General features: G+C 44.0%; 1 protein-coding gene and 1 long non-coding RNA gene across 2 annotated transcripts in view; one reads left to right on the top strand and one right to left on the bottom strand.

Moving 5' to 3' along the window:
* LOC308186047 (uncharacterized protein) overlaps positions 1–18,820 on the bottom strand; it is a gene marked incomplete at its 3' end in the record, with an annotated part of 60,886 nt that extends 42,066 nt beyond the window's left edge. Inside the window, exon 1 of the mRNA XM_080574917.1 lies at positions 16,653–18,820. Coding sequence (XP_080431043.1) covers positions 16,653–18,112 — 1,460 coding nt within the window. The 5' untranslated portion in view covers positions 18,113–18,820. The remainder of the gene's footprint in view (positions 1–16,652) is intronic.
* On the top strand, positions 663–11,559 carry LOC308185883. Its single transcript, XR_013943800.1, has 3 exons — positions 663–3,560; positions 10,130–10,260; positions 11,257–11,559. It is a non-coding gene; the product is annotated as an uncharacterized lncRNA (long non-coding RNA).
* Positions 18,821–20,942: the final 2,122 nt, after the last annotated feature.

The raw sequence follows: 20,942 nt of genomic DNA, 5'->3' as shown, positions 1-20,942 counted from the left end.
TAAAATGTGATCACTTTCACTTAGCAGGGCAGACAGACGTGATGTTTCTTCCACCTTCTTGGGATATGATGTCTAATTTTACTTGAATATATGTGTACTTACTCCACTCAGATAAGCTCATATTGATGTCTGTAATAAAATATCCCCAAAATTGAATTGCTACCAGCTTTGCATTTCATTATGAATACTTTGTATGCCTCTGATAAGCATTTTCCAGTTTGGATTTTACCCAGGCTACTAGAGTCAATGCCTCTGATATCTCAGAGAAATGGTTGTTGGTCTTTATTAATAACAGGTCTCCAGGCACCCAGTTTACATTTTATGTAAGAGTTTCATGCTTCCAACAACATCATGCACTACTGATTTAGTGCCTGCTTCCCCCTAACCTCAGTAGTGGTGTGTTGCTTTGCAGATCCTCTATCTACCAGTGTGACCTGGAGTTCCTTGTAAATACAAAGATTCTCACTGTTTTCCTCTTTTATAATCATAATATTTATATTTACAACACATAAAGGCCACAGCCAAGGCTGTCACTAGCTCTGCACCTCATCATGAATTCTTTCTGCACTGCTAGTAACTGTTCTTAGTTAAACCAGAGCCTGACAATATACCTAGTATAAAGCATCTTTTCTCTAAAAAATTATGATGTTGGTTGGATGAGACAGGCTATCAGAAGCACAAGGAGTTCTAATGATTACTAGATCTAGGTACATCATTAAAATGGTCCCTATTTCAAACTTTTCCTTGGTGACTTTCACACATGTCGCTCTGAAGACTGTTTTACTCTCATTTTCAGTTGATCTTCATGTTAACAACATTTTCTTTCCACTCCCATGCCCAGTGAGTCAGGTACTGCACAAATGTATTTGTACCAGTACCAAGAAGTTCAGAGACTTGTAGTATTTTGGATTCAAGCTCTAAGCTGACAAAGGGTGAATTATGTTCCACTTACTAAAGAGCAGTAGATTGTAATCTCAAGCAGACAAATGACTAAAAATAATAATAATAAAATGATGTCACTGTCATAGCAATGTATTTTAATAACAGTACCAGGTAGGTAGATATTCTCGTGTGTGAATATAAAAATAAAAGCATCACAAACATAACTCTGCTCATGTTCTGATAGGCACGTCTAAGTACAGATATATTCAGACCCTCACAGATTCTTTCACGTATCTCAGCTCTGGACATATACAGCAGTTACAGGTAGAACAGCTTAATTTGAATGAACTGAAATCTGGTGATTTGAAAAAAAAAAAAAAAGGAAAAAACCGTAATGATTTCAAGTCATTTTCTGACTTAGACAACTTCTAATTTTTGTCATTAATGTAGCTTTTAGGTGAGGACAGTGAAGTTCTTTTCCATAGCCTCATCAATTTTGGAAATGTTATTTTAACTTAAACCGGAAACGTTTCCAGAACCTGTTCAGAATAAGAATGAGAAAAATCGAATACACAACTTCTCATAATAGTGACTCTGGTTTTTAACTAATGCTGTCTTACAATTTAACTGCTCTGTGAGAGAAGCAAAGAATATTTTAAATCCATATCATTTGAATGAATGTTATTGCAGTCTGCAATAACAGAATTCCTAACAACAGAATAACAATAGTTGAGTGCACAGAAAATCTCAGTTGATAAATAAAGATTGAGAAACAGTAAAAGCTTTCCTCACAATTTTACCAAATTTGCACACTTCCAAGTTCAGGTCTATGCAGACACAGACCTGCTGCTGCTTTAGTACACAAGAGGGAGCTATTGTTCACAACAGCTTTTCCAATGCTTCTCTCAGTTTTTGTTGGAAATACATTCCTTGCTTTCAGATTGGCTTTTTCAATTCAGTGATTAATGGGTACTGGAAGGTATAGTGGGTTTAAGTGGCAAGGTTGTGGTAGCAGCGGGCCATAGGGGTGGCTTCTGTGAGAAGAATCTAGAAGCTGCCCCATGTTAGATACGGGCCCCGCTGCTGACCAGGGCCAAGCCAATAAGGTATGTTGTTTGCACCTCTGTGAGAGCATATTTAAGAAAGGGGAAAAAAAATAACAAAAAAGGCTGCTTCACAGCAGCTGGAAGAGAGAGAGGAGTGAGAAACAGCCTTGCAGGCACCAAGGTTAGTGAAGAAAGACGGGGGAGAGGTACTCTGGGCCCCAGAGCAGAAGTCCCCTGCAGCTTGTGGTGAGGACCATGGTGAAGCAGGCTGTCCCCCTGCAGCCCATGGGCCCCACACGGAGCAGATCTCCACACTGCAGCCTGTGGAGAGGAGCCCACGCAGGTGCAGGGTGTCTGCGGGGATCTGCCGCCCGTGGGGGAGCTGTGCTGGAGCAGTTTGCTCCTGGGGGATGGACCCCATGGTACAGAGCCATGTGGGAGCAGTTCTTGAAGAGCTGCTGCCTGTGGGAATCAGCTTTTGGATTCTTTCCTTTGTTTCTCACTTCTGTAGCTTGTTAGTAATAGGCAATAAATCTTACTGTCTCTCTACTCTGAGTCTGTTTTGCCTGTCACGATGATTGTTGAGCGATCTCCTCGTCCTTATCTCAACCCTTGAGCCCTTTGCATCGTATTTTCTCCCCTTTTCCCTCTGAAGAGGCGGAGTGAGAGAGCCGCTGAGGTGGAGCTCGGCCACCCACCCGTGTAAAATTACCACAGAAGGTTAAAAAACAACACCTGACAATCTTGTCCATACGTAGATAGGTAGAGATCTAATGAAGGAACGGGACGCAATAACTAAGGCTTATGCATCGCTCAGGCTTCCAGTTCAGCTGTGAAATCCACGCCTTAGGTCACTTAGGGTACCAGGACTCCCTGTAGAACATACAGGGGTCTCCAGCAGTGAGACTCACTGAGCAGAGGTCTGCAAAAGCTCCATGGGAAATGAAAACAAGACTTCCGACATCCATGAGGAACGTGGCTTGCTCTGTGTGAGACTGGGAACAAGATAAAGGATGGTGATTGCTAGGTCTGAGCTAGCACAATTGTAGGTTAACGACCCAAAGATAAGGGAGTAAAAGACTGTATGCATAGATAACGGAACCAGCAAGAACTGGCTTGACCGATGAAGTCTGTCAAAGACAGCAAAGGCCAGAAGATTAGCAGCGAGGAAGACTTCTGCCCTTCAACGGAAGACCACCAGAGTGCGCCGGACGACCACGCAAGGGCTCCAGTACGCACGAGAATAGGGGTGGGAACCTACGTGAATGATTCTTTGGAGACCTGATGAATATAGAAGAGACATACGGGAAATGAAATGAATATCTCTATATATACAGCTAACAGAAGCACACTGCCAGTAACCTTTGGTGTGCAAGTTAGGTGGAGCTATCCCCCTTGCGGCCGGCGCGTGTGCGCAGTGCCAAATAAACACACCTGCTTTAAAACCATTCTGAGGTTATCGAGTCTGATTTCCGCAAGTCAATTTGGCACCCCAGATGGGACCCTCTCTGTCTGGCTGCGGGACCTGCTGAGGACGGGACTCTGCTGGGCATCCCCGAGAGTTCTCAGGAGGACTCCCCTACTCATTCAGATCATTGCAGGGACAGACAAGGACCATCAAAAATGGACCAGGTATGTTGTAAAATAAGTGGATACCTGTAAGTCATGAGGAGATGTCCTACACGAGGTAAAGAGCGCTGGTGCTCGCCGTGGGTTGGGAATTCCTGGAAGGCAGTACCAGGGTACATGGTATATTGTATATTCTGTGGAATCCTATGAATAAGGCAGTAGCAGAATAAGGGCTGTACCCTGTGGAATGGTAACTTGGGTTCTCCTGGCTACAACAGCAGGAGTTGTGTGCCATAAGTATTGTCATCTGTTGTAAAAGTCTGGTACCGTGTATTAGGATTTGACTTAAAATGTTTGATAAGGATCTGAGGCAAACGGTTATTGGTTCACAATTTACTATACAAATGAGTTTGGTTATTTTTCTAAGTGATATATTCAAGTGGTATGAATGAGAAGTGTAAGGGGCCTCTTTGTGTGATTGTGTGATTGTGCTGTGTGAGTGAAATGCAACATCATGGTGAAGCGAGTGCAGAGTCCTGATCTGCGGTTCCACTATGCCGTGAGGAATACAGCTGGAGACGGACGAAGTGTAAGAGATGGAGAAAAGACATCACAATGGAAGAATTTCAATTGAATAGAATTACTATTGATAAAAAGACCCCTCTGGGTTGTATCTTGACCCATTGGAAGGACATTGGTGGGCCACCTGGAGAAAATGTTAATCATAAGAACTATATTAAGTATTGTAACTAATGGTGGACTTAATGGAGAAAAATAAATTAAAAAAAATCAGGGTCCAGACTGGGGAGACATTGATCTAATGTTGGGGGAGATGATGGAAACAGAAAAGCATCTAATTCTTAAAAGAGCCTGAGTTCATGTGCGAGCTCAGATTGCCAATGGGACTGCTCAGGAAACTGCAGATGATTGCATTCCCCTGACCGACCCCTACTGAGACCCTAATCACCCTGGAAATTATGAACGGTTATGTAAATACCAAAATATGGTTAAATTGGGAATCGAGAACCAGTTCCAAAAGCTATAAATCATTCAACCCTGTATAGTATTCAACAAGGTCTGAAAGAAACCCCTACAGAATTTTTGGACCAACTAAAAAAATAGAAAAAAATAGAAAAAAAGAAAAAAAAAGAAAAAAAATAGAAAAAAAAAGAAGAAGAAGAAAGACAAAAGAATGTTGGCGGCAACCTTACAGGAGGCTTGAGGGGTAGAGAGAGAGGAGGCTGAGAGAGCCACTAGGGGGAGATCAATGTGCTATATGTAGACGGAAAGGACACTGGGAGAATGAATGCCCCTCTAGGGGAAAGAGAAGCAAGGAACATTGGAATAAAACACGGGCCCCACATAAGCACAGATTGACGGGGAACTGGGGAATCTACCCTAGCGGATTCAACGGTTGAAATAAACCTAGGGAATGAAGAGAGAGGCATGGCTGTTTTTGTTGGTGTCCTGGTTTCAGTTAGGATAGAGATAATTTTCCTCCTAGTAGCTGGTAGGGTGCTACATTTTGGATTAGGATGCGAAGAGTGTTGATAACATACTGATGTTTTAATTGTTGCAGAGCAGTGCTTACACTAAGCCAAAGACTTTTCAGCTTCTCACTCTGTCCTGCCAGTGAGCAGGCTGGGGGTGCAGCAGGAGCTGGGAGGGGACAGACCCAGGACAGCTGACCCAAACTGGCCAAAGGGGTATTCCATACCATCTGACGTCATGCTAAACAATATATAGGGGTGGCTGGCCGGGGTGGGGGGCCGGCTTCTCAGGGATTGGCTGGGCATCGGTCAGCGGGTAGTGAGCATCGTGCATCACTTGTTCCGTACACATTATTATTAGTAGTACTATTATCATTATTATTATTATTGTTTTCCTGTCTTAATAAACTGTCTTTATCTCAACACACATGCTTCACTTTCCCGTTTCTCTCCCCCATCCCAGAGAGGGAGGGGGGAGGGTGAGTGAACGGCTGTGTGGTGCTTAGCTGCTGACCGGGTTAAACCACAACAGTTGGATACAGGAGCTTCTTTCTCTGTGTTAATCCAAAAATTGATTCTGGAAAATGCTGAGTCTGTAAAAGTAATAGGAGCAACTGCCAAGAGGAAAAGTTATTTTTTTGCAATTTTTGAAATTTAAACTGGGAAAAATGATTGTAATACATCAATTTTTATACTTACCCTATTTGCTAAGGCCCTTCTTAGGAAGGGACTTGCTGGAAAAATTGGATGCAAAATTTTCTTTTGAACAAAGGAAAATGGAAATAAAAGTAACATATTAAGCTCTGAAGTCTATCTATGCGTGGCGAGTCCAGAGAAAGCTCCAGATAGGACTCCCTGAATGGATGTAATTATGAACCAAGTGTATCTGGGAGTTTGGGCTACAGGAATACCTGGGGGAGCAAAGAATATAGTACCTGTGAAAAAAAAAAAAAGTGAATTGAAGGAAAATGCTCCCAAAGTATGCAAAAAGCAATACCCACTAAAGGTGAAAGACAGAAGGGGAATGGAAGGAATAATCAATAACTTTCTTAAATACGGACTATTAGTAGAATGTGAGTCAGAATATAACACTCCATATAGGCCCGGTTAGAAAGGCAGATGGAACCTGTCATATAGTTCAGGATTTAAGGGCCAACAATAGGATAACAAAAGATTTATATGCTGTAGTAGCCAACCCCTACAACCTTTTGACAAAATTAGAGAAGAGTCAAGTTTGGTTCACGGTACTAGGTTTAAAGGATGCCTTTTTCTGCCTGCCCATGGCACCTGAAAGCCAGAAACTCTTTGCCTTTGGATGAGAAAATCCTAATAGAGGACGAAAAACTCAGCTTACTTGCACTGTGTTATCACAGGGGTTCAAGAATAGCCTCACCATATTCAGAAACCAAGTAGCCTGTAATCTTGAAGCTTGGAAAACCCCTTCAGGGAAAGGGGACACTTGCAATATGTAAATGACGTGTTGATAGCTACTCAAGAAGAAAAGGAATGTGTAGAATGGACTATTAGTTTACTAATTTTTTTTTTTTTTTGCTTTAATACTGTGAACCCAGCCTCTTTCCTTAGTATCAGAGTTTTTTGCATCAAGACCATGGACACAGTATACTCCAGCCAACCACCCCTAGAAGATGCAAAGGACTGGTATATAGATGACAGCACCTTCGTCCGTCAAGGACTTCACCTCCCAGGATATGCGGTAACAAACATCAGCCCAAAAGGCTGAAATCATCGTCTTGGTAAGAGCTCTTGAGCTGGCAAAAGGGAAAAGAATTAACATTTGGACAGATTTGAAATATGCCTTTAGTGTGGTGCATGCATGTGGGGCAATTTGGAAGGAGAGAGGACTCATCATCCTCAATTAAACATGCAGAAGAGCTAAAGTTGCCATTTTGCACTGTAAAGGACATCGAACAGGGGATGCTGATATTGAAAGAGGAAATGGATTGGCTGATGCAGAAGCCAAAGGGGCAGCAGAATGGGCATCTGAAAGTCAAATTTTGGCACTAGTAGCAGGAACAGAAAACCAGGCATTAACAAAAGTCTTAGAAAATGAAGTAGAATATTCTAAGATCAATAAGCAATTAATTGAAGATGTAAACGGAAAGTGTTACGTACAGGTTTAACACAAATAACTGATGGGAGAATTGTGATGCCATATGATATTGGATGGTATTTGGAGAACATAATATACCATGCTGGGGAGCTGAAGTTTTTAAGTAGTTAAGTTAGATAACAGTTAAGTAGATAACAGTTTTCAAGTAGAAAATGGATAGGACCTAATTTGTATGCCATTGACAGACAGGTATCGAAACAACGTGTCATATGTCTTAAAAATAATCCACAGGCAGGAATCAAACCGCAAACAGGAACAATAGGGAAGGGAAATGTTCCTGGGAAACAGTGGCAAATTGATTTTTTCGAACTCCCAAGAAAAGGGGGGGTTTAGATGCCTATTGGCACTAACGGACACCTTTTCCAGATGGCCAGGAGCATTCCCATGTAGAACTAAGAAAGCCAGAGAAGTGTCCAAAGTCTTGTTGAATGAAATGATACCGAGACTTGGTATACCCTCAGTAATGTCATCTGGCAGGGGACCACACTTAACTGCAGAACTGACCCAACAAGTCAGCAAAGTGCTGGGGATCGATTGGCAACAACACACTCCGTATAGGCCACAGGCAAGTGGCCAAGTGAAAAACCATGAACCATTTGATAAAACAACAGACTGGTAAAATCTGTCAAGAAACCAATATGTACTGGTAAAACTAAGCTCCTTTTGAGATACTGGATGGCAGGCCTTACCGAATGCCGTACAAAGGAGAAGATGTAACACAAGTGGGAAACCAATATTTGCAACAACATATTATAGTTTTGGGCAAGCAACTAGAACAAATCAATAAGAACGTTTTAGGCACTAGACCTTTTATTTGCCTCCCAAGGGGAAGTATACACTTGAATAAATATTAGTTGCTGTATGTATGTAAATGAGGCAGGACGAATTGAGACTGATCTCTCTCTCTCTCTCTACATATATGTATTTGAAAAGACCAAGATCCTACATAAGGTAGTTCAAGATGACACCTCATGGGGTTTTTGAGAATTATGCAACAAATCGACCTCTTGGTTACCCAACTTTTCTTGGCTTAAGCAATTGTTTAGAGGAATATTGATCTTCCTTTTACTAGTATTCTTGACCTGTGTAGTGGTACAGTGTGCCTTTTGGTGCTGTATGAAAGGACTAGATGATTATGAAACCCGGAAGTGTAATCAAAACAAGCACCAGGGCAAAACTGGTAAGAATTTTATGAAATCTTTGAACCAAGAAGGATTGTTATAAGCAAAAGAATTTGCTTAGGCTAAAGAAAAGGGGGGACTTGAGACAGGAAACAAGATAAAGGATGGTGATTGCTAGGTCTGAGCTGGCACAATCGTAGGTTAACGACCCAAAGATAAGGGAGTAAAAGACTGTATGCATAGATAATGGAACCAGCAAGAACTGGCTTGAGTGCTGAAGTCTGTCAAAGACAGGAAAGGCCAAAATTAGCAGCGAGGAAGACTTCTGCCCTTCATCAAAGACCACCAGAGTGCGCCGGACGACCGCCCAAGGACTCCAGTACCGGTACGAATAGAGACTAGAGACGGGAACCTACCTGACTGATTCTTCGGAGACCTGATGGCTGTGCGAGAGACTTACGGGGAAAATGAAATGAAGATGTATATATATCCCACTAATGTAAGCATACTGCCGGTAACCCTTAGAGTGTGTGTGTTAGGCGTAGTGATCCCCCCCACACCTGGTGCCATAATAAAGAATACCTGCTTAATAACTTTCGTTATTGAGTTTTCACTGTGTCAATGCTCACCTGTGAAACAAGAATTGGAAACTTGTCACCAGGTATCCAGATGACAAAAATGCCTGGCAGCACCAAGATAATCCACTGGGACAGGCAAGAAAGATGTCTGGTGGCACCTGCTGAATGCATACAACTGAAACATGTCCCGATCCCCAAAAGAAGTTGTCAAGAGCAAATGAAATCAATTCCTGCACTTTTTGGGAAGGAACAGAGGGCTTGAACCATCAACTGAGGAAAGAAGAAAGAATACCAAGTGCTTAGGAGAGGCTCCCAGGTGTGAACACCTTGGCCTTGGTGACCAAGGACCACCTAATTGCATTGCCGTCAGCACTGAGTACATCACCTCAGCTTCTGTGTTGTATGCTCACCATTTATCTAAAGTCAGTTTGTCAAGGACTCATTGCTTTGTATTGGTAATGATAATGACTGACACTATTTAAAAACTAAGTATGAACAGCATGAATTACTTAGGAACATCAGTACTTTTTTCAAAGGTTGAAACTGCACTGATTTTTCTGTCTTCTAAGCACTCCAGTCATGGTGATGTCCAGTTAATTCCCTGGATGATGTTTGAATCTAGATAGTCATTTGTAACACTAAGGATGTGACCTTTCCTCTTGAGAAGTAGACTATATATGCCCTTGAACTTGCTGATTTTATTATAGTTTTCCTTGGATTTGGCAGTTAATCTTTGGTAATGCTTACATGGAACACAAAAGTTAATCAGAAAGAACACTTTCTTTTCTAGGTTGCTGTTGCTGCTGTTGCTGCTACTAGCTTCTTCCTGATTTCTGTTGTTCTGTCTCTATGTGTAACCAATCTATATGTGAAATAATGGAATTTCACATCATTTTCTTTGTTATCTTACTGTGCAAAGACTATTAGAAGCCTAAACACCAAATAAGTTCTTTAAATATATTTCAGAGGAAGTCATATTTAGATTCTTTCTTAGTGGACAGCCTATTTAATTAGGGTGAGACTCAGTTTCAGACATCATTCAGTATAGCTCTTGCTAAGTATTTGTCTACCTTTTTCTGTATTATAACAGAATGTGTGCAGGTGGAATTCTGGATTACAACTTTCCCTGAACTTACCTGCATAGCTAGATAATTTTGTTAAATTTTTTATTATTTCCATTTATTTATTTATTTATTACTTTGTGTGTTCATTTTAATGTTAGGTTAGCTTGACTTCATGTTTGTAAATGGATAGTTTCACTTTCTGTCTGTGGAAAATTAAAACTGTTGAATGGCAAGTATTTCTTGCACAGGCACTGATTAAAACCTGCTCTCCCAAGGAATGCTGATGAACCACTGTGGTACAGGAAGTTTGTTTCTTCAGGAACACACCTAGATCAGCTGAAGTAAGACCATAGAAGGCTGCAAAAAAAATGAAACTCAGGTGTGTGGATTTCTTCTTTGCATAGTACCCGAGCTATGTTTCAGATCTTTTCTCCTGAGGTAGTAAGAGACCTTTTGTCATTATTGGAGGAGGCATTAGATATAGATGTAATTTCAGGCAGATAAAATGAATTCTTAGGACTGAAATTGCTTTTCCTTTATTTAAGTAGTAAACCAGAAAAAGCCGTTCTTCATTTTTACAGTCCTTCAATATGCAGTCCTCCCTACTGAAGATTTTGAAAGGTGTTTTCCTAAAAATCCTTTGTCTCTGTGGTTGTCACCATGCCTTTCTAGGACTCCAGTTGTGTGCTATGGTTAGAACATGCACTTTACCATCACCTTGTAATACTTGCTTAAAGTGCATTTCACGGTATGCTTTATCTTGCTTCTCAAACCCACCCAATATGGCAGAGCTTCACCATTTTTAGCACCTTGGCTTCTAAAATCTTTGCAAGGGGGTTGATTTAGATATATAGATCTTGATATACAGGTAATAAGTGCTGCTTACTAGCTGGCACAACGGTCAATTTTTGATAGATAAAAATGACTGAAATAAGCCAGTCAGGTGGAAATACAAAGTTGTCTTCATCTTCACTGACCTTCCTACTTGGAGAACTGGACCTGAACAACTCTGGCACCTGCAGAGCACTCAAAGGGCAGTCAAGTATGCTGTCTACTAATACAGTTTCAGCCCGCAGCTTCAGTATGATTTGTGCTAAGTCATGCTGTGGAGGAAAAAATCACCAGACCTTAAAACCACTTGAATTTATCCTTTCTTTTAAGGATCAGTGCATTTCCTAACCTCTGCTCTCATGTTTTCAAAACTGCAGTGAACAAGAAATTAGTTTGTTCATGTTTAAATCCTCAGAGCACTACTGTTCATCCTCAGGAGATGATTACATAAAAACCAGAACACATCCAAACAGAACAGTTGAAGAAAATAACATTTACAGAAATGTCATGTTAATATTAAATAACATTTACTGTATTCCCACAGGTACGTAGTATATGTTCACAGAGGAAGATGGTCATAGCTGCCGCTGTACCAGGAGCTGGCCATTATGGAATCAGGAGAAAAGAGACTATTGCAAAAGTGTCAATCCTTGTTAACTTCTCAAATATGCCAATATGCCACATATGCTGCTACAAAATCACAAGTCTGTCTTGGTGACAGCAAGAATTTGAGAAGCTGTACTCATGAAAACACATTTTCAACATTTTTATAAGCATGTTTATATGTGAGTCCAAATGCATTAGAATGTACTTCAAAATGTCAGTTCCATGATACTCCTTCCTTCCTTCCTCCCTCCCTCCCTCCCTCCCTCCCTCCCTCCCTCCCTCCCTTCCTTCCTTCCTTCCTTCCTTCCTTCCTTCCTTCCTTCCTTCCTTCCTTCCTTCCTCCCTTCCTTCATTCCTTCCTCCCTTCCCTCCTCCCTCCCTCCCTCCCTTCCTCCCCTCCTTCCCCCCCTCCTTCCCTCCCACCTTGCTTCTGTGTGAAATAAACATGGTATCATACAGCACTGGACAGTTTTTCATTACAGAAATTCACTTCCACCCTGCACAACAAAGCTCACGATATACACAGACCAGAGCTAAGCCGTCAGCTTGGGCAGTGTTGTGGTTTAACCCGGCTGGCAGCTAAACACCACACAGCCGTTCGCTCACCCTCCCCCCTCCCTCTCTGGGATGGGGGAGAGAAACGGGAAAGTGAAGCCGGTGAGTTGAGATAAAGACAGTTTATTAAGACAGGAATATAATAATAACAATAATAGTAATAATAGTGATAATGATAATAGTATTAATAATAATAATGTGTAAGAAAACAAGTGATGCACAATGCAATTGCTCACCACCCGCTGACCGATGCCCAGCCTATCCCCGAGCAGCCGGCCCCCCACCCCGGCCAGCCACCCCTATATATTGTTTAGCATGACGTCAGATGGTATGGAATACCCCTTTGGCCAGTTTGGGTCAGCTGTCCTGGGTCTGTCCCCTCCCAGCTCCTGCTGCACCCCCAGCCTGCTCGCTGGCAGGACAGAGCGAGAAGCCGAAAAGTCCTTGGCCTGGTGTAAACACTGCTCTGCAACAATTAAAACATCAGCATGTTATCAGCGCTCTTCTCATCCTAATCCAAAACATAGCACCCTCCCAGCTACTATGAGGGAAAATTAACTCTGTCCTAACTGGAACCAGGACAGATATCCACCCCTTATTCCATACCATTTATGTCATGCTCAGGTTACACTCTTTCCAATACATTCTAATTAATCACCATTTTCATCTATGATATATAGCAATCATGGTAGTGATGATATACAGTATTATATAATAATTAACATACTACAATTCAACTCATGGGCTATTCTCACCCAGTATCAAATCCCCTTGAGGTACACACCGGACCTCCCCATTCTTTTGCATTACCCACCAAGTGCATCCAGGTTCCTGAGCAAAAGCAATTCCACGAATGGGTTTGCCTTTTCCTGAGGCAGGAGTAGCCCAGACTGTTTTACCCAGCATGTTTCTTACGTGCACTACAGGAACTTTATCCCCTTCTACAGTGCGTAACAGGTTTGATTGGGCAGGTCCAGCTCGGTTGGCAGATCCCCTGGTATTGACTAACCAGGTGGCCTTTGCCAAATGTGTATCCCAATTTTTGAATGTCCCAGCACCCATTGCTTTCAGTGTAGTCTTCAACAGTCCATTGTATCGTTCAACTTTCCCAGAGGCTGGTGCATGATAGGGGATGTGATACACCCACTCAATACCATGTTCTTTGGCCCAAGTGTCTATAAGGTTGTTTTGGAAATGAGTCCCGTTGTCTGACTCAATTCTCTCTGGGGTGCCATGTCGCCATAGGACTTGCTTTTCAAGGCCCAGGATAGTGTTCCGGGCGGTGGCATGGGGCACAGGATATGTTTCCAGCCATCCGGTGGTTGCTTCCACCATTGTAAGTACGTGGCGCTTGCCGTTGCGGGTTTGAGGGATTGTGATGTAATCAATCTGCCAGGCCTCTCCATATTTATATTTCAGCCATCGTCCTCCATACCAAAGAGGTTTTGACCGTTTGGCTTGCTTGATTGCAGCACATGTTTCACAGTCATGAATAACCTGTGCTATAGTGTCCATGGTCAGGTCCACCCCTCGATCACGAGCCCATCTGTAGGTTGCATCTCTACCTTGATGGCCTGAGGTGTCATGGGCCCATCGGGCTATAAATAATTCACCTTTATGTTGCCAGTCCAGGTCCACCTGAGCCACTTCAATCTTAGCAGCCTGATCCACCTGCTGGTTGTTTTGATGTTCTTCAGTAGCCCGATTCTTGGGCACATGAGCATCTACATGGCGTACCTTTACAACCAGGTTCTCTACCCGGGCAGCAATATCTTGCCACAATGCCGCAGCCCAGATGGGCTTGCCCCTGCGCTGCCAGTTGTTCTGCTTCCATTGCTGTAACCACCCCCACAGGGCATTTGCTACCATCCATGAATCAGTATAGAGATAGAGAACTGGCCACTTTTCTCGTTCAGCAATATCTAAAGCCAGCTGAATGGCTTTCACTTCTGCAAACTGACTCGATTCACCTTCTCCCTCAGCAGCTTCTGCAACTCGTCGTGTAGGACTCCATACAGCAGCTTTCCATCTCCGATGCTTTCCCACAATACGACAGGACCCGTCAGTGAACAGGGCATATTTCTTCTCATTTTCCGGTAGCTTGTTGTACAGTGGGGCTTCTTCAGCACGAACCACCTCCTCCTCTGATGATATCCCAAAGTATTTGCCTTCTGGCCAGTCCATAATCACCTCCAAGATTCCTGGGCGACTGGGGTTTCCTATTCGAGCCCGCTGAGTAATCAGTGCAACCCACTTGCTCCATGTAGCATCAGTTGCATGATGTGTAGAGGGGACCCTTCCTTCGAACATCCAGCCTAGTACCGGCAGTCGGGGTGCCAGGAGTAGCTGTGCTTCAGTACCGACCACTTCCAAAGCAGATCGAACTCCTTCATATGCTGCCAGTATCTCCTTTTCAGTTGGAGTATAGCGGGCTTCAGATCCTCTGTATCCCCGACTCCAAAACCCCAGGGGTCGACCTCGAGTTTCCCCAGGTTCTTTCTGCCAGAGGCTCCAGGTGGGACCATTCTCCCCGGCTGCGGTGTAGAGCACATTCTTTACATCTGGTCCTGTTCGGACTGGCCCGAGGGCTACTGCATGAACTATTTCCTGCTTAATTTGTTCAAAGGCTTGTCGTTGCTCAGGGCCCCATTCAAAAGCATTCTTCTTACGGGTTACTTGGTAGAGCGGGTTTACAATCAGACTGTAATTTGGAATATGCATTCTCCAAAACCCCACGACACCTAGGAAAGTTTGTGTTTCTTTTTTGCTAGTTGGTGGAGACATAGCTGTTATTTTGTTGATCACATCCATTGGGATTTGACGACGTCCATCTTGCCATTTTATTCCTAAAAACTGGATCTCTCGTGCAGGTCCTTTAACTTTATTCTGTTTTATGGCAAAACCGGCCTTCAGAAGGATTTGGACTATTTTCTTCCCTTTCTCGAAAACTTCTTCTGCAGTGTCACCCCACACAATGATGTCATCGATGGACTGCAGGTGTTCAGGAGCTTCCCCCTGCTCCAGCGCAGACTGGATCAGTCCATGGCAAATGGTAGGGCTGTGTTTCCACCCCTGGGGCAGCCGATTCCAAGTATATTGGACTCCCCTCCAAGTGAAAGCAAACTGTGGCCTGTACTGTGCTGCTAGAGGGATGGAGAAAAATGCATTAGCGATATCAATTGTGGCATACCACTTGGCTGCCTTTGATTCCAGTTCATACTGGAGTTCTAGCATGTCCGGCACTGCAGCACTCAGTGGTGGCGTGACTTCGTTCAGGCCACGATAGTCCACTGTTAGTCTCCACTCACCATTAGACTTTCGCACTGGCCATATAGGACTATTAAAAGGTGAATGAGTCTTGCTGATCACTCCTTGGCTCTCCAGTTGACGAATTAGCTTATGGATGGGACTCAGGGAGTCTCGGTTGGTGCGATATTGCCGCCGGTGCACAGTTGTGGTAGCGATCGGCACTTGCTGTTCTTCAACCCTCAGCAACCCCACAACAGAAGGGTCCTCTGAGAGACCAGGCAAGGTAGACAACTGTTTAATGTCTTCTGTCTCCAAAGCAGCTATGCCAAAAGCCCAGCGGAACCCTTTTGGGTCCTTGAAATAGCCTCTTCTAAGATAGTCTATGCCAAGGATGCACGGAGCATCTGGGCCAGTCACAATACGGTGCTTTTGCCACTCATTACCGGTTAGACTCACTTCAGCCTCCAATACAGTTAACTGCTGGGATCCCCCCGTCACACCATAAATACAGATGGGCTCTGGCCCTTTATAGCTTGATGGCATTAGAGTACATTGTGCACCGGTGTCTACCAAAGCCTTATACTTCTGTGCGTCTGACATGCCAGGCCATCGAATCCACACAGTGCAATAAACTCGATTGTCCCTTTCCTCCCCCTGGCTGGAGGCAGGGCCCCTCTAGTCCTGGTCAGAATCTTCGTTTCTGTGTTTAAAGGACTGCCTGCTGGAAGTTGGAGCAGCAAACTTTTCAGAGAACTCCTTTTTCCCAATTGTTTTCCTTTGCAATTCACGTACCCGTGCCTCTAGGGTCGCAGTAGATTTTCCATCCCATTTTCTCATGTCCTCTCCATGGTCACGTAGGTAAAACCACAGGGTGGCGCGGTGTTTGTGCCCACCATATTGTCTTCCTTGCATAGATGAACGTTTACCCCTAATAGCTGAGACACTGGTTTGTACAGGTGGGGAGGAAAATAATCTCTCTTCAAGTTGGTGGATCTTTTCAGAAAGTTTCTCCAAAGTATTCTCTTTTAGCTGGTGGACACTGGTTCGTTCAGGTGAAGGGGAAGATAATCTTTCTTCAAGTTGGTGGATCTTTCAGAAAGTTTCTCCAAAGCATTCTCTTTTAGCTGGTGGACACTGGTTCGTTCAGGTGGAGGGGAAGATAAATTCTCTTTAAGTTGGTGGACCTCTTCAGAGAGTTTCTCCACAGCTGAGACACAGGCCTGTAGGGAAGAGGAGAGATTTCCTTCGTACTGCCGGAGTATTTTAGTCACTTCATTCACTGTGGGATTCTCCTCCTCTTTCCAGGTTAGTATTGCCAATGAGCTGGCATATGATGATGGTGCACTCTGTACAAACTTCCGCCACATGGGTAGTGTACACTGGACTGCATCTGGATCTGCGGATGTTTGTGCGTCGTCTAGGTCCTTATAAATTACTTCCCGTATGGCCAATTCCCTCAGGTACTGAATTCCCTTCTCCATGGTGGTCCATTTGCCTGGTAGACATACAAGTTCTTCCTTGAAGGGATACCTTTCCTGCACAGCTGACAGGAGACACCTCCAGAGGCTGCGAGATCGTGCTCCATCTCCAATTGCTTTGTCAATGCATGCGTCCCTAGCAAGGGATCCCAGCCGCCTGGCTTCCTTGCCCTCTAATTCCACATAATTGGCTTCCGTGTCCCAGCACCGGAGCAGCCAGGTGACAAGCTGCTCGCCTATACAGCGACCAAAATCTTTTCGCACATCTCGTAGCTCACGCTGGTATAGAGTCCGGGTAGTTACTGTTGATTTTTCGACATCCCCATCCTCATCTTCATGCTCCTGCACCTTTGATGGCCCAGCCTCGTCTTCACTACGCCCAGACTTAGCAGAAGACTGTCTGCGTTCTAAACGACCTGAGCCTCTATACCATTTCTTCACCTTGTCTACAGGGGCAACTTGCACTGCTACAGCTCGTTTCTCTAACCCAGACACAGGGTCTGCCACAGGGGTTGGAATACCCTCTGCGGGGTCAACTTGCACTGCTACAGCTCGTTTCTCTGACCCAGCCACAGGAGTGGGAGCAGCTGCATGAGCTGGGGCAGCTGCAGGGGCTGGAGTGGCTGCGGGAGCTGGAGCTGGAGCGGCTGCAGGAGCTGGAGCTGGAGCGGCTGCAGGAGCTGGAGCTGGAGCGGCTGCAGGAGCTGGAGCTGGAGTGTCTGCAGGAGCTGGAGCTGGAGCGGCTGCAGGAGCTAGGTTGCTAGTAGCATCAATTGCAGCTCGATAGGCACAAGCCAGACCCCAGCACGCTACAGTGATTTGTGTCACTTTGGAACTGCCAGAGTCATGACACCTTTTTTTCAAGCATTCTGCCAGCTTTTTAGGATTTTGCAGTTGTTCAGGGGTGAATGTCCAAAACACTGGAGGTGCCCACTGCTCTAGAAACCTGCCCATATCCTCCCACACTCCCTGCCACTCGCAACTATCCCGCCTCAAGACAGATCTCCGGATGAGATTCCTAAGTAGTTGTTTAACCCTCAACAAAACCGGAAGCGCATTCAGGAGACATAACAACAAGAGCAGGCTGGTCTGAGTATCCCAAGGATATTCAACATCTCGGAGAACCACCGTAACTAGCTCGGGGGATAAGAGGGTGGTGGTGAAGGAGAAAGGGAGAGTGAACAGGTAGGGAAACATGTCTTCCCCTGTCCCCTTCACAGATTGGCTCCCTAACGAAAACAGGCAATAGGTGTAATTGCTAATAGTTTCCGAGATATGGGTTCCAAAGTATAGAGTCGACGTCAGTGCTGAGTACAAATACCAGGTTAGAGTCGTGACCAGATATTTCATCTTTTCATAAGCCATTGTTACACCGCACAGTACCATAACAATCTTAAACCAGGGCCCGGAAAGGATAAACAGTGCAACAGGGAGCACATACAGAAAGTAACGCGCTATAAAACTCAATTTGGAATACAGGTACAGCAGACTGGAGATCAAGGCAATCAACATGGTGACTAGCAACTATTAAGCAGGTCCAATACTTATACCAATTTTAGTTTAACACACTCTGGTCAAATTTGTCGATATCTCAACCCTTCGTGCCCCACGTTGGGCGCCAAAAGGACTGTTGTGGTTTAACCCGGCTGGCAGCTAAACACCACACAGCCGTTCGCTCACCCTCCCCCCTCCCTCTCTGGGATGGGGGAGAGAAACAGGAAAGTGAAGCCGGTGAGTTGAGATAAAGACAGTTTATTAAGACAGGAATATAATAATAATAATAATAGTAATAATAGTGATAATGATAATAGTATTAATAATAATAATGTGTATGAAACAAGTGATGCACAATGCAATTGCTCACCACCCGCTGACCGATGCCCAGCCTATCCCTGAGCAGCCGGCCCCCCACCCCGGCCAGCCACCCCTATATATTGTTTAGCATGACGTCAGATGGTATGGAATACCCCTTTGGCCAGTTTGGGTCAGCTGTCCTGGGTCTGTCCCCTCCCAGCTCCTGCTGCACCCCCAGCCTGCTCGCTGGCAGGACAGAGCGAGAAGCCGAAAAGTCCTTGGCCTGGTGTAAACACTGCTCTGCAACAATTAAAACATCAGCATGTTATCAGCGCTCTTCTCATCCTAATCCAAAACATAGCACCCTCCCAGCTACTATGAGGGAAAATTAACTCTGTCCTAACTGGAACCAGGACAGGCAGCCACTGTCAGGCGTTCACTCCTGTCCAGTCGCCCCTTGGGGAACCCACTTGCACTGTTCGCTTTCCTCACAAGTTTACGAAATTTGCACGCTCCCAAGCTCAGGCCTATGCAGATGCAGACCACCTGCGGCTTCTTTAACACACAAGAGGGAGCTATTGTTCACAACAGCTTTTCCAATGCTTCTCCCAGTTTTTGTTGGAAATCCATTCCTTGCTTTCAGATTGGCTTTTTCAATTCAGTGATTAATGGGTACTGGAAGGTTAAAAAAAAAAACCACCTGACAATCTTGTCCATACATAGATAGGTAGACATCAAAGGAAGGAATGGGTTGCAATACCTAAGGCTTATGCATCACTCAGGCTTCCAGTTCAGCTGTGAAATCCATGCTTCAGGTCACTTGAGGTACCAGGAGCCCTGTAGAACATACAGGGGTCTCCAGCAGTGAGGCTCACTGAGCAGAGGTCTTCAAAAGCTCCACAGGGAATGAAAATAAGACTTCTGACATCCATGAGGAACGTAGCTTGCTCTCGGAAATAGAGAGGAATTCCTCTCTGATTAATGCTCACAGTTCCTGCTCCACTCCAGGGACAGATGCCTACGGCACCCTGGTCACAGTGTGTAGTACTGGGATGAGGTGGCAGGGACTTTTCCCATTAATTTGCTTTCTTCAGGGTGGCCATGCCTCCTCTCTGGCTGAAGCTGGGCTTGATGGACCATGTGAAGGGGAGAGGTCTGGGGAAGGACTGAAAAACCTGAGAAATACTCAGAGGATAAATAAAAAGTTGGCTGCACTGAAGTAGATAGGAACTGCAAATGATGGCCTGGGTAGATTTTATGCAAAGAATCTGAAGAATTGGGGTATGCTTGCCGGAGCACTCATCCCAATGGCTCATGTTTTGTTTTTCACAGTTTTGTTTTGTTTTTCCCCAAGTCAGGACTGAATTTTGATAATGCTGTTACACTTACCTCATGAAAGAAAGACATGTTCTTTAATAGGTATGATTTTATCTGCTCAGATTTAGGGTAATTAGGCTATGCTATACAACTCTTCTTCACCAGAGTAGCCTTTTCTGTACAACTATGTGTAGTTGGTCTAATGAAAGGTATTGTCTTTACAGGAACGGTGTCAATTACGGCATCTGAAGCAATGCTGGGGCTTCATAATTAATAAACAGGTTTTAAAAGACCAGACAAAAATGATTCTATATATTTTTATTTACTGTGTATACTTACGTGGTTCTTTCCCATTCATACCAATCCCAGCTATTCACGTACAGACTGGAGTTATGCACTAAAAAATTATGTCGGTCTGTCACCTTCTGTTATGCCATAATTATTGCTTACAAGCAGCAGTCAATTGAAAAAACAAAGCCTTTAACATGACTGGCTGTCTAACAACTATGCTGCTGTTGTATTTCCCAGGTGAACCAACTCAGAATTTCATATAAGTGAATAAGGATACCCATCTGGTACGCTATCTGGCTACCCAAGTGTAGTCTGTTGGTTCAAAAACTGCCTGTCTTAACCTTGGGTAAAAGAAAACAGGGTACTTAATATTAAAAAGGTACCAGATAAGCATTAGTATCTTGAGTGTCTTAAGTACTCGAAGCCAGAAGGGAATTTCCACATTTCCTCTTGGCCAGCACAGCAATGGTGTTTTTAATATCTTGGAAAACAAAATGATCAGTATGCTGTGAATCAGCTGGCAATTTGCTTTGTGGCTTTTCTCATTAATTCTGCATGTTTCATTGGTTTTGATATACTTGACTCATACATCCAGGTCTTTCTTCTTAAAGAAAGTAGAAGCATCTCAAAAAGCAATAAATTACCAAGGTGTTTGAAAATGGGAGTCCAAGTCTCACAGATATAGTAATTTATAACAGAAGAAGTGGTGACAAGGATCAGCCATTAAATAGATCTGAGAAAAACACAGGTAGCAGTGTCAAGTGCAGATAAAGGAAAAGAGATAACCAAATATCTTTCTTGAATCGGAATAATAATGGGGAAAACAAGACTAATGGGAAAAGCAAGCATCTTAGGTGGGATTGACAATAAGTAAAAAGCTACTACACAGAAATCTGTAGCTGTTGTAAAGTTGCCATGCCATTTTGCAGAGCAGAATACA

Source organism: Anser brachyrhynchus (genome assembly GCF_964034855.1).
Source record: "Anser brachyrhynchus genome assembly, chromosome: Z".
Classification (NCBI taxonomy): Eukaryota; Metazoa; Chordata; class Aves; order Anseriformes; family Anatidae; genus Anser; species Anser brachyrhynchus.
The sequence above is the reverse complement of the archived record's forward strand: the minus strand, read 5'-3'. Positions and strand labels throughout refer to the sequence as shown.